Below are 13,726 nucleotides of genomic sequence, written 5' to 3' on the forward strand. Positions count from 1 at the left end.
GAGTGCTGGGATTAAAGGTGTGCGCCACCATGCCTGGCTGGATGAAGCTATTACTTTTGCTTCTTCAATCTCTCTGTTTGAGACAAGGTCTCATGTAACCCAGGCTAGTCTTAAACTCACTTTATAATGGAGGCTGGCCTTGCTCCTGGTGCTCCTGCCTCCACCTCCCAGATCCTGGGATTACAGGTGTGTGCCACCACTCTGCTTTTTCTTTTGTTTTTGTTTTTGTTTTTCTTGGTTTTTTGAGACAGGGTTTCTCTGTGTAGCCTTGGCTGTCCTGGACTCACTTTGTAGACCAGGCTGGTCTCAAACTCACAGAAATTCACCTGCCTCTGCCTCCTGAGTCCTGGGATTAAAGGGGTGCACCACCACAACCGGCATGCTTTTTTTTTTTTAAGACAAGATTTTTTGGTTTTTGGGTTTTTGGGGGGGCGGTTTTGGTTTTTTTCAAGACAGGCTTTCTCTGTGTAACATCTCTGCTTGTCCTGGAACTTGCTCTGTAGTCGAGGCTGGCCTCGGACCCACAACAATCCGCCTGGTTCTGCCTCCCAAGTGCTGGGATTAAAGGTGTGTGCCACCACTGCCCGGCCCAAATCATTTTTATTTATATGGGTTGGTGTTTTGCCTGCTTCACACATTTACGTCTATGAGAGTGCCAGATCTTGGAGTTATAGACAGTTGTGAGCTGCCATGTGGGTGCTGGGAATTGAACCCAGCTCCTCTGGAAGAGCAGTCAATGCTCTTAACTACTGAGCCATCTCTCCAGCCCCACCATTCTGCTTTTATTAGTGTGTTTTGCTGTGTTTTCTTTTGTTGTGCCGGGTTCTGATTTGTTTTACAGTGTTTCCATTGAAGCCACAGTCTGGTCCCCACCCTCACTCCATCCTACCCCAGTTACCCTGTCCTCTGCACCCAGCCTCACGGGTGCAGAGAGGCACAGGGATCCCGCCTGCAGGGCTCTGGCCTAGCCCGCCCTGGCCGGGGTTGGTAGAGCCTGCTGTGAGTTTCCTGTGGATGTGAGCCTTGGCTCTGACTTCCTTCGCTCTGCGTTGGGTGTGAGGTCATTTGCTCATGTTTTCCTTGCTGTTTATGACTCTGCTGTTGCAAGTTTCCATGGCTTCTCTGTTCTGCTATCACTCAGCAGCTGATTAGTCTCACTCATGCTGGGGTAGCCAGCACATGCTACTTTGTGGGTTCTTCTTTCTTCCTCCCTCCTCCACCCCTTTTCTTCTCATTCAGCCCCCTAACACTAGATAGGAAAGAGGACAGAGAGGAAAGGGGTGACTACTTCCTGCTGATTAGGGACATTGAACTCCTTGGGGCAAGTTTGATCTTTGCTGTGAGGACATCTAATTTTCCCTCCTCCTCTCCCTCCTCTCCCTCTCCCTCCTCCTCTTCCTCCTCCTCTTTATCATCCTCCTCTTTTTCTTTATTCTTTGCACATCACTGCTTAACAAACCACAACCAGGGGCTGGAGAGATGGCTCAGTGGTTAAGAGCACAGACTGCTTGCTCTTCTAGAGGATGTGGGTTCACTTCCCAGCACTCACATGGCAGCTTACAATTGTCTGTAATTCCAAGGTCTGACAACCTCACACTGACATACATACACTAATACATATTTTAAAAACCAAACCACAACCAACAGCATCCAACCAGCCACCCAGCCTCTTGGCGCCCTAGCATTTTTATACCCTCTGAAAAGTCCCCAAAAGCCGGGCATGGTAGCTGGAACCTGGAGCTAGAGGCAGGCAGATCTCCATGAGTTCAATACCAGCCTGGTCTACAAAGTAAATCCGTAACAGTGAAGACTACACAGAGAAACCTTGTCTTGGAAATACAAAAGAAAAGAAAAGAAAAGAAAAAAAAGGAAAAGTCCCCAGAATTCCAAACATCACACATCTGCAGCTGCAAAATCACAGCCCTGCCGGAGCATGAGGCAAATCATAGTCAGCTGCTATGAAGCAGCCCCATATTCCCACACCTGAGATTAAAATGAAAACACAACCCTGTCTTGAAAAAACAAACACATAAACAAATCAAAACAAAAAAGGGATCAAAGACATCTCCATGGAGTCAGTTCTTTCCTTCCACCTTATGTTTGTTCTAGGGTTTGAACACAGGTCACCAGGCTTACGCAGCAAGCGCCATCGCCCGCTGAGCCCGTCTTGCTGATCCAGGCCAGGCCAGCTTTAGCTTTCCTAGCTAGCCTTTTAGCTCCAGCAAGGAACTTCTAGTTCCTTGTCACCTGCTGTTTGAAAGAATGGCACAGGTGTCTGTATACTATTCCGTCTCCTGGCAGGAAGCTCATGTGTTTTCCAAACCTTTGAAGATTATCTGGAAAATTTGTTTGAGACATAGGATATTTTAAAACCGTTGATAGATGGCTGGGTACATGGCTTAGTTGATAGAGGCCTTGCCTAGTGCACATGGAGCTCTGGGTTCCCCCCACCCCCCAGCACTACATACATGGAGTGTGGTGGCACATCCCAGCATTTGGTGGTGGAGGCAGGAGGATCAGGAGTTCAAAGTTAGGATGCCACAAGGTCATTGTTTTTGCTTAAATAAGCACCTCAGTTGTTAGCTATGGAACGTTCTTAGGATGATACATTTTGTTTCCATGAGTAGCTGGAATACAGAAACCAAGAAAGTATGTTTCCTACCAGCTGGGTTCAGATTAGTCTCTAGAACCATGTAAGAGTCTGGATCTCAGCTGGGTGTAGTTGCACACACCTTTAATCCCAGCACTCAGGGAGGAAGAGATGGGCAGATCTCTGTGAGTTTGAGGCCAGCCTGGTCTACAAAGTGAGTCCAGGATAGCCAAGGCTACACAGAGAAACCCTGTCTCGAAAAACCTAAAAAAGTAGCAAATGGCTGCTTCACAGCGCCAGCCCTGATATGTTGCCATTCCTGTGAAAATGAGTTACAGTGCCTGGCTAAGCAGTTAGAAGGCAGAGCAAAGTAGATCTCTGTGAGTTCGAATCCAGTGGGAGGAGAGAACTGACCCCACGTCTCACAACAGCCCAGCCTAGTCATGAGTCCTCTTCCTGCAGGCTTACTTCGTTTGTGCCTTCCTCTCTCTTCTGTTTCCGTGTGGTGCCTCAGCCCCCCGTTGCCTTGTGCTGTGGAGGTCTGCCTACAGCTTTGGTGGGCATGGATGTCTGGTCCTTTGTCCTCCGTGGAAGCATCCTTCTTCCCTGGAGACCAAGTGACAGCCTCTTGGGTTCCTTCCACTTTACAGATCTCATCCTTGCTCTTATAACACAGCTGTGTGCAGCATCCAGTTCCATGTCGTACCGCTCACAGCCTGTCCTCTCTCCTCAAGCTGTTTCTGGCTTTAGCACCAGGATGTTAGCAATCACTCACTCCCCTCCAGAAGCAGCTTACCTAAACTCTCACGGGGCGTTTCTAAACAATGCCTGCCTGCATCCATGCACGGCTGGAACCGCCTTTCCACCTCTCCTGTGAGGGTGCTGCCCTCCTCGCCTTCGGACAGAAGCCCAGAGCGCTCCCTCCCTCCTTGCCACGCCGTCAGGGCGTGCCTTCCATTCTACCCTCGGTCCTGACCCATTCTCTTAGCTGTTTGCTGCGTCTGGGTCCAGGTCACTGCTGTCTCTTACCAGTTGGGTCACCTTGCTGTCTCACTGTCTGCTGGCCTTCTATGAAGCAGTCACGTTAGTTCCTCAGCAACTCCTTGGTTATGGGTTTTTTTTTTGTTTTGTTTTGGTTTTTTTTTTTTTTTTTTTTTTTTTTTTTGGTCTTATTAAAATTAAATTTCCCCTGTCTCAAATAAAATAAAATAAAATCCAAAGTTCTTCTGACAAATGCCTAAAGGCCTTGCCTGCTTGGGCTCTCCCCGGGTCCTACCTTTGCCCTTCAAACATGATTGCCACATGGCCTTAGTGAGAAAGTCTGGGGACAATCAGGATAATATTTTCTCACGGGCAGCGCTTGCTTTTTTTCTGAATAAATCTGTGCGGTGGGACCAAGGATCTGAGCTGGGCCAGGGTGCTGGGCATGCTCTTCAGCTGTGTCTCTGTTTTGGCACTGTGGTTATCTCGCTCTTTTCTTGTTGCATTTGATAAAGCCTGGTGTGTTTATTCATTCGCCACTGCTGTGTTTTAGCCCAAAGTTCATTTCCTGAGTCTGGCATTGCTCTTCTTGTTCTGCTCGGCCTTTCTTTTTTTTTTTTTCTCTGTATAGGTTTTAGTTTGTCTCTAATGTGGACTACTCCACAGGGGTTTGAGTTGCTTATTTTTCTTGTGTGTTTTCTCCAGGCTGGGTTTTCCTCCTTCTCTCCCCACGCCTCCCTCTGCCTGACAGCGCCTGCCAAAGCTTTTCCCCACTGGGTGCTGGGTGTGCTTGACTTGGGCAGTTTGATGGATTGGCCGAGCTCAACTTCTAGGCGCCCTGTGCTGTGGGGGTGACCCCGTGCCTGCTGCATTTCACAGTACACGGGCGTGGGACGCCTTGTTCTCTAGGAACAGCTGTGAAATGTGACGCCTTCTAAAGGTGGTGGGTTGCTTTCCTCCTCCTTGTCACCACACACCTGCATTTTAAGGAAGGAAAGGTTTGTCTGGGCTCGCAGTTTTAGGGGCGCACAGTCCCTCACGGTGGTAGGAGCTTGAGGCAGCTCGGTCCACGGTGCCTACAGTCAGGAAGCAGGGAAGTGAATCCCGGTTACTTCCTCCTTCCCATGGATAGGGGCCAACCCCGTGCAGGGTGCCTCCCCCCCCCCCCCCCCCCCCCCCCCCCCGCTGGCCCTCTCTGGAAAAGCCCTCCCAGACACATCCAGAGCTGAACTTCCATGGTGATTCTGAATCTAGCCATATTGACCACGAAGATTACCTGTCACAAGGACTGAAGGAGAGGAGGTTGAAAGCCGTCCAGCTGGCTCCCAGCATACTCACTGCACGAGTGACTCCCAGCGCACGTGAGTGCCGATGGCCCTGGAAGTGACTGTGCCTCCCGATACTCCCGTCTTTTTTAGTCCAGTTCTCTCTGACGATAAAGTATTGAGTTCTCTGCCTGGAAGCTGGACACAGCTGCCTCCCTCTGAGAGTCCGTTAGGGAAGGGGCCTGACTTAGGGATTCTGAGCTATTTATTGTCTGTCCTGAAACTCCTTGGCTGTGGGCTGTGCATGGATTCGATAGGTTTATGAATGAAGCCTTGCGCAAGCATGCAGCTTGAGACCTGAGGAGCGGAGACCACAGACTACCCCACACAGACGGCAAGGGATAACATGGGTGTTTAGTCAGGGCAAGTTCCCCTGGCTCTTGAGTGTGTCCTTCTCTGTTCAGTTTGCTTCTGTCTGAGGTGACTCAGGCCAGGGCTCTTTACTTCCTTTCATCTGGGGAGCTGGGCGGAGTCAGCGTCCATTGTAAGCAGCCTCCAAATCTTCCCACCTCAGCTCTCAGATACTGCTTTCCAAAGTGTATGGGCCGAGGGTAAGCATCTCCGCTGCACTTATTTATTGTCTCTGATAGTGCAAACCTTCCCACTCATGAGTGTGTGTGTGTGTGTGTGTGTGTGTGTGTGTGTGTGTGTGTGTGTAAAAGCCCTGGCTGTTTGAACGGACCCCATAGTCCAGGCAACCCTTGAATTTAGGGTCCACTAGCCTCAGCCTCATTAAGTAGCTGAGATTACAGGTCTGTGCCTCTGGCCAGGCTCCTGATCCCCTTCTGTTTGGTGCCTTTTGTTGGTTGGGAAAGCACCCTACACCTACTGCCATCTACTTCAGATTATCTTGTGGTAACTGTTTTGAAAAATAAAAGACAGAACAGACCCACACATTCTTGGGCTCCGCCCTGGACGTTCTGGTTCAGAGCACCTGGAAAGAGGCCCGAGTATCTGCTTTAAAAGGCCAGCTGTGGCTCGTAGGGTTGGCCAAGTCCGAGCCAGCAACCTCGGAAACTCATAGTTCCTTCTTCCCTGCTCCTTACTGTACCCTAAGAGCCAGTTTGTGTATGAAAAGCATGCTGACTTCATCAGCAGTTTCTGTAAATGGGAAGGTGGTGTTTTGAGGGCTTCCCTGCATGCTTGGTTTAAAAAAAAAAAAAAAATGCGGGCTGGCCATGGTGGTGTATGCCTTTAATCCCAGCACTCAGGAGGCAGAGGCAGGTGGATCGCTGTGAGTCCAGGACAGCCAAAGCTAACACAGAGAGACTCTGTCTCAACCGACCCACCCCCCCACCCCCGCCCCCTGCCAGAAAAAAAAAATGCTTAACACAAAGCCAGAGAACCTGTCCCCAGGACTAGAAATTGGGAAAGGCTTATAGAGAAAGAACCTTGGGCTTGGGGCTTTGGAGATGGCTCAGTGGGTAAGAGGGCCTGTTGGCCAAGCATGAGGATATGAGTTCAAATCCCTAGCACCCACTGAAATAGCTGGGCATGGCCATATATGCCTGTAATTCCAGAGCTGCGAAGAGTGGAATCTCAGGGGTCTGTGGGGCTTGCTGGCTGTCAGCCTGGCTCCAGGTTCTGTCCCAAGGGAACAAGGCAGAGAGTGGAAGAAAAGGACACTTGCTGGCCTCTGAACTCTGCGTGTGTGTATGTGGAGGCTCGCACACAAACACAGCGCACATCCCATGGACTTTCACTCCGGCCTTTGCAAGGGGTGGGGGCATGGCGGTGCACACCTTTAATCCCAGCACTCAGGGGACTGAGGCAAGAGGATCACTACAAATTCAAGGCCAGACATGAACCTTTCAAGACCACAGAACAAGTCTTTACATTTTATCTTGTTTGTTTGGGTTTTTTTTGGGGGGGGGGGGTGGGGGAGAGGGAAGCTACAGTGCACATGTGGCAGTCAGAGGGCAACCTATGGGAATTGGTTCTCTCTTTCCACAGTGTGGGTCCTGGGGATTCAACTCATGTCATCAGGCCTGGTGGCCACCCTTTACCCACTAAACCATCTTGCCAGCCCTTCAGAGCAACACTCGTCACATCTGGTCAGGCTCAGCTTCCTTCAATTCCATGTAACATTTAAATTATTTTATGTACAGGACTAGAAGCTACCAAAAAAAAAAATGGATTTATTTGTTTGTTTAGGTTTTTTTGAGACAGGGTTTCTTTGTGTAGACCATGCTGGCCTGGAACTCATCAAGGTCCATGTAAAGGCATGTGTCACTCCCACCTGGCTTTTTTTTTTTTTTTTAAACCACAGTTTGAGAATTTTATGTGAGATGTGAACTTAGAAGTGGTGTTTTCAATTTATAAGTTATGATTAGCAAAAGGGATGGTTACTATTTCAAGCTGTGCACTAAAACTACCTGGAAGGTAGCCACGGGGTTCTTCAGTGCTCCCTGCTCCCGTACACAGAAGACTCTGTTGCTGAACTCAGCCCTGCTCGCCCTGTTTTGTCCCCTTGACCTGGCTCTGGAGTGATCTTGTTTTACTACATTGCCTCTGAGAGACTGTCCAAGGGTCTTTCAGTATGAAGTGTTTCTCCTTTGTTACCTTTTTTTCTCCCTCTAATGCACAACCTTACAGAAAATGTTGCTTTTTATTTTATTTTATTTTATTTTTTTGAGACAAGGTTTCTCTGTATAACAGTCCTGGTTGTCCAAGACTGTGTAGACCAGGCTGGCCTTGAACTCAGCGATCCACCTGCCTCTGCCTCTGGAGTGATGAGAGTAAAGGCGTGTGCCACCACACCCGGCCAAATGTTGCTTTTTAAATATGTGTTTATTAGGTAAATCTGCTATCTCCCCACATTTCTATAGAAGAGTACGCTGTGTGTTTAAGTGTATGTACAACCTATCATTTGTTAGGCTGATGACTTTTAAACATTGTTTCTTTATTACTGTATATGATATGTGTGTGAGGGGGCTATCCCATGGTGTCCAGAGGTCAGATGACAGCTTTGTCGAATCCGTTCTTTTCTCCCACCATGTGAGTCCTAGGGAGCCAAACTCAGGTCATCAGGCTTGGCAGCAAGCCGACTTTACCCTCTGAGCCATTGTTCTGGCCCCACAAATGGGCTTTAATTGTGCAACTTTATGAACTAAAACAAACAAACAAAAAAACTCCAAAAACCTAGTAAAGTGCACGCATCATCTTTCATTCCTGGTCTCTCTCTGTGTTTCCAAATAAGGCGACGTGTCTTCCTTTTCGTCTTAGGAATCTTTCAAAGAAGTACCAACCCAGGAAGAACTCGAAAGAAGAGGAAGAATACAGGTACGTCCGTGGCTGGTGGGTGTGTGGGTGAGATGTGTGTGGAGTTGGCGGTGCTTGTGAAGGGACGGGACGACACAATGAGAACACTTCCTTAACCTCCATGACGCTGAGCCACCGGACCCGCTCCACACTGTTTCTGATAAACTAGGGACAGTTTCAGGAGGTGCTGCAAGCATGTGCAGGCAGTGTGGTTCTCAACCTCCCTAACCCTACGGCCCTTTAAGCGCAGCTCCTCTTGTTGTGGTGACCCCACCCCACCCCCAACCATAAAACTCGTTCGTTGCTGCTTCATAACTGTAATTAATTTTGCTACTGTTATGAATTATAATGCGAATATCTGATATGCAAGGTGTCTGCTTTGTGACCCCTGGAAATGGGTCATTTGAACCCTCCCGCGCAAGGGGCCTTGACCCACCGATTGAGAACAACTGGGCTTCCCTCTGTAGTGTCAGAAGCCCCGCCTTACCTGCTCATCCATCCAGGAACCATGTCCATGTCAGTCAGCGGTGATGGGTCATTGTGCGTGGTGGGAGCATTATCTTTGATGAAGGTCCACAGGGGCCTGGTGTCCTCAGTGGGCATGGGTGGGTGAGTTTCGGACCATCTCTGGGCTGAGCAAATAGTGCATTTCACAGAGTACCTGTGACCGCGTTTGGGTTGTAATTAATTCAGAGCCATTGCGTAATGGACCAGCAAGGTCCTCTGGGAGGCAGATGCAGAGCAGACCGGCTTTAATTACTATTTCCTCGAGTGAAGCATGTGAGGGTGGGGGTGGGCTTGTCTGAGAAGGAGCCGTGGTGCTCTGTCCTCCCCAGGTACACGGCATGCAAAGCGTTTCTTTCCACCCTGAATGAGATGAACGACTATGCCGGCCAACACGAGGTCATCTCCGAGAACATGACGTCACAGATCACAGTGGACCTGATGCGCTACGTGCAGGAACTGAAGCAGGAGAGGAAATCGGTAATGCATATGGGGTGTCTTCCCCCCCCCCACCAAACAGGGACCAAAGTTAGGGATGTCTCCCATCTGAGAGCAACATGGGAGTGGGGTGTGGTGGCGGCTCACACCTGACCGCCTAACAGAGCAGGGGCAGAAAGTTCTCTGCAAATTCAGTGACCGGCTCTGCGACACAATGAGTTCTAGGCCTTCAAGGCTGCATAGTGAGACCCTGGCCTAATAAACAGAAAGGGGGCTGGGCGTGGGCGGGGCACTGCACCCCTTGAACGCTTCAGCAGTAGAGGAAGCAGGTGGATCTCCGTGAGTTCAAGGCCAGCCTAGCGTACCTACTGAGTTCCAGACCAGCCAGGGTGACGTAAATGAGACTCTGTTTCAAAAACAAACAGGCTGGAGAGAGGGTTCAGTGGTTAAGAGCACTAGCTGTTCTTGCAGAGGACCCAGGTTCAGTTCCCAGCACGCACATGGCAGCTCACTACCATCTGTGACTCCCAAATCTAAGGGATCCAAGGCCCTCTTCTCGCCTCCTTGCTTGGGTACAAAGCACCAATGTGGTATGAATATATACATGCAGGGAAACTACTCATACACATAAAAGTAAATATAAAACAAACAAAATTAGGCCTGGAGAGATGGCTCAGAGGTTAAGAGCACTGTCTACCCTTCCAGAGGTCCTGAGTTCAATTCCCAGCAACTACATGGTGGCTCACAGCCATCTATATGAGATCTAATGCCCTCTTGAGCACTGTATACATAATAAATAAATAAATCTTAAAAAAAAAAAATTAGAACCAGGCGTGATGGTGTACATTGAAGGTAGAGGGTAAGTAGATCAGCAATTCAAGGCTAGTGTGTGTGTGTATGTGTGTGCGCGCGCGCGTGTGTTACATGAATTCACTTATTACCAGTCATGATATGTGCTTAGAGATCAGAAGACAGCGTGCAGGAGTTGATTTTTCTCTGTGTGTAGCCCTGGCTGTTCTGGAACTCACTCTGTAGACCAGGCTGGCCTCGAACTCAGGGATCCATTCGCCTGTGAGTGCTGGGACTAAAGGCCTGTGCCGCCACACCTGGTAAGGTATTTTATTTTGTGAACCAGCTAGAAAGTAGTTAGCTGGAACCCTGGGGCTCAGAGCAAAACATTACCATCTAGTATAAAGATAAAATAAATACCCTGGGTCTGGAGCCAGCCCTGGCCAGCTGCCCTGCTTTTGAACCTGCCTTGACCTTTGCTGTTTCTCTCTGTGGCAGTTTAGCCAGCTCCCCAACCAGCAAGTGCTTTTACCTTTTTAGCAGAGTCTGTTTTAGGAGTGAGTCAGAAAATGGGAAGGGCTTCAGCGCCTCCTCCCTCCCCCCCATCAGTCTCCTCCAGCTGTGTGGTCCAAGGCTGGCTTCACTGGCCTCTGGCCTCAGGGCCTTTGTATTGCTTTTTCTCCCTCAGAAAGCGTTCTGTCCGGTACCTCAGGGCCCACGCCTCAGGAACAGTTCCTTCTCAGAGAGGACTTTCCCTTTTGCCTCACTTAAAGTTACAAAGTTCCTCTGGCCTCTCCTCCTTCAATGTTTTTTTTTTTTTTTTTTCTTGTTTGTTTTGTTTTGTGTTGTGTTTTGTTTGTTTGTTTTGTTTTGAGACAGGATCTTTCCATGTAGCCCTGGCTGTCCTGGAACTCACTACATAGACTGGGCTGGCCTCAAACTCACAGAGATCTACCTGCCTCTGAGTGCTAGGATTAAAGGTATGCGCGCCACCATATCCACCAGCTTTGCAGTGTTTTCCAAAAGAGACAGAGACAGAGAGAGACAGAGACAGAGAGAGACAAGGAAGGCATCAGTTAGTTTGTATGGGCGCAGGTGGCCTCTGAGGCCAGAAGAAGGCATCTGATTCCCTAGAACTGGAGTTAACAGGCTGTTGTGAGTTGAGCCTCCCAACATAGGGTGCTGGGAACTAAGCTCACATCCTCTGCGAGAGCGGCCAGCACTTTTAACTTCCCAGCTATCTCTCCAGTTCCTTCCATTATTGTTTTTGCATAGTTATTAACAATATCTAGATTTTTAGGGGGGGTGTTGGAGAAGCAGTAGGGACAGAGCATGCGTATCACACACGCACCCGCTAACCCCTGCCCCCCAGCAGCAGGGGTGCTTACTGGTTTTTCTTCTGCCTTCCATGAAGATGCTGCTCCTCCAGGACAAGGCCGTCCTTGCCCACCTCATGAGGTCCAGCATTGCGGAAGGCGGGCACACAGTAAGGGAAAGGAATAGTTGGCAATGACTAATGTGGCCCAGGGCTGGGAATGCAGTGCAATGGTGAGCATTTTCCTAGTTTACAAGTAAGGGACCAGGGGTGTGGCTCAGTGGTGTAGACTCGCCTCTCATATACAGAGCACTGGGTTATACACACACACACACACACACACACACACACACACACACACACACACACACGTTAATGTCTGCTTAGTTTGAAAGCTTATAGATAAGGACCTTTAGATGCCTGGGCTATCTTGTAAATGAATTATTACTCACTGTTAATTATCTTTGTATAATCTGTTATAACATCTCTTAAATCATGTGCCTTAAAATTTTTTTTTTTTAAATTTGTTTATTTTAAGATGGGTGGTGCACCTTTAATCCCAGCACTCAGGAGGCAGAGGTAGATGGATCTCTGAGTTTGAGTCTAGCCTGGTCTACAGAGTGCGTTCCAAAAACAACCAGGGCTACAACAGAGAAACCCTGTTTAGAAAAAAAAAATTGTTTTGTTAAAAAATTTTCATTTTCTGTGTATTAGTGTTTTGCCTACCTGTATGCCTGGTGCCCAAAAAGGTCTGAAGAGGGTACTGGGTCCCTTGAAACAGGAGTCACAGGTGAGCCTCTGTGTGGGTGCTGGGAACTGAGCTCTGCCCCTCTGCTAGAGCAACCAGTGCTCTTAACCACCGAACCATCCTTTGCTTTTAAGGAGTGTCACCAGCCCGGGCCTGGGAGTCAGCTGCTCTGCCAGGAGGATCTACAAACACCACTCTGTTTGTTGAAGCATTTTGCAATTAAACTAGACTGACATTACGAACATTGCGAACTCTAGAAATCCTGGAAAGAATGTCAACAAACACATATTTGTGGTACTTTCATCTGTGGCTTCGTGAAGCCGTCTCTTCTTTCCTATATCATAGCTGCCATTGTTTGGAAGGACTGTGTAGCTCAGTGTGGTAACACAGCATTAGTCAACCCCAGCATTTGGGAGGCTGAGGCGGGAGGGACTACAAATTAGAGGATGGAACCAACAGGCTAGCTAGCAAGACACTGCCTCAAAAGCTGGGCGCGGTGGCACACGCCTTTAATCTCAGCCCTTGGGAAGCAGAGACAGGCAGATCGCTGTGAGTTCGAGGCCAGCCTGGTCTACAAAGTGAGTCCAGGACAGCCAAGGCTACACAGAGAAATCCTGTCTTGAAAAAAAAAAGTGTGTGTGTGTGTGTGTGTGTGTGAGAGAGAGAGAGAGAGAGAGACAGAGACAGAGAACTGCCTTCTGCAAGACATCCTCTGACCTCCACCACGCACAGGATGTTTCCGTACCTAGATGTAAGATACGCTTTTAAAAATAAAATTTAAAAGGCAGTGTGATGGAGCATACTGGGGAGGTAGAGGCGAGGAGATCATGCTAGACCTTCCTCAGCCACACAGTGAGTTTGTGGCCAGCTTGGGATGTAAGAGATCTGGGTTCAAAACCGGCCTGAGTGATGACGCATGCACTTGTGGGCCAGAGGCAGACGGATCTCTGAGTTTGAAGTCAGCCTGGGCTACATAGCGAGTTCCAAGACAAACAAAACAAATCACAAGCAGACAAACCAAGAAGCTTGGAGGGCCGTGTCCTGTGCGTGTGTTAATTCGTGGTGGTCTGGGAGATTGGGTAGCCCTGCAGCCACTTTTCTGGATAGCAGTAGCTAACATTTGCCCAATCGGAGGCCTGTGATATTACTCACTGCTCAGGAGCCTGGAACACAGGGAGGTGGTGTAGGTCTGTTGGGTCACACAGGTCCAGCTGCGGGTGACACCCAGGCAGCCTGGACCTCAGGGAGGAGCATGGATGCACAAACGCTTTTATTTCATTGGTGGGTTTTTAGCTTACCCATAAGGCCACGGATTGCACATGGCAGCCCTGCCTGTAGACCACCTGCTCCGGGCTTGCCTGACTTTCACTAGTGGCGCTGGCCAGACAATATCGTTTCCCAGTTTCTGCTGAGGTCAGGACAGGGCCCACGGACACTTTGGATGGACAGTGCTGATCTGTGGAGTCTCTTTTCTTCTCACACTCAGGTCTGCAGGTTTGCCTAGCGAGCACCTCTCACGTGCTGGCGGAGCCATCTCACTGGTCTGTAGTTTGTACCTTCAATTCTCCATGTACTAGAAGAATTGTTTTCTATGTGTTCTTTGGAAAACGCATTGTTTACTTTGTTTGTTTGTTTGTTTGTTTGTTTCAAGACATGGTTTCTCTGTATAACAGCCTTGGCTGTCCTAACTCGTTTTGTAGACCAGGCTGGCCTCCAACTCACAGAGATCTGCCTGCCTCTGCCTCTGCCTCTGCCAGTGCCTCTGCCTCCTGAGT

At 49.1% G+C, this 13,726-nt stretch overlaps 1 protein-coding gene across 15 annotated transcripts in view; it reads left to right on the forward strand.

Moving 5' to 3' along the window:
- The window catches only part of Fnbp1 (formin binding protein 1), a 118,946-nt gene that overhangs the window by 41,071 nt on the left and 64,149 nt on the right, over positions 1 to 13,726 (forward strand). For all 15 annotated transcript variants that reach the window (XM_051167064.1, XM_051167062.1, XM_051167067.1 and 12 more), the window contains exons 3-4: positions 8,122 to 8,178; positions 8,994 to 9,141. In XM_051167064.1, the coding sequence (XP_051023021.1) occupies positions 8,122 to 8,178; positions 8,994 to 9,141 (205 nt within the window). The remainder of the gene's footprint in view (positions 1 to 8,121; positions 8,179 to 8,993; positions 9,142 to 13,726) is intronic.

The sequence above is a fragment of the Acomys russatus genome, chromosome 24, assembly GCF_903995435.1.
Source record: "Acomys russatus chromosome 24, mAcoRus1.1, whole genome shotgun sequence".
In the NCBI taxonomy this organism is placed as follows: Eukaryota; Metazoa; Chordata; class Mammalia; order Rodentia; family Muridae; genus Acomys; species Acomys russatus.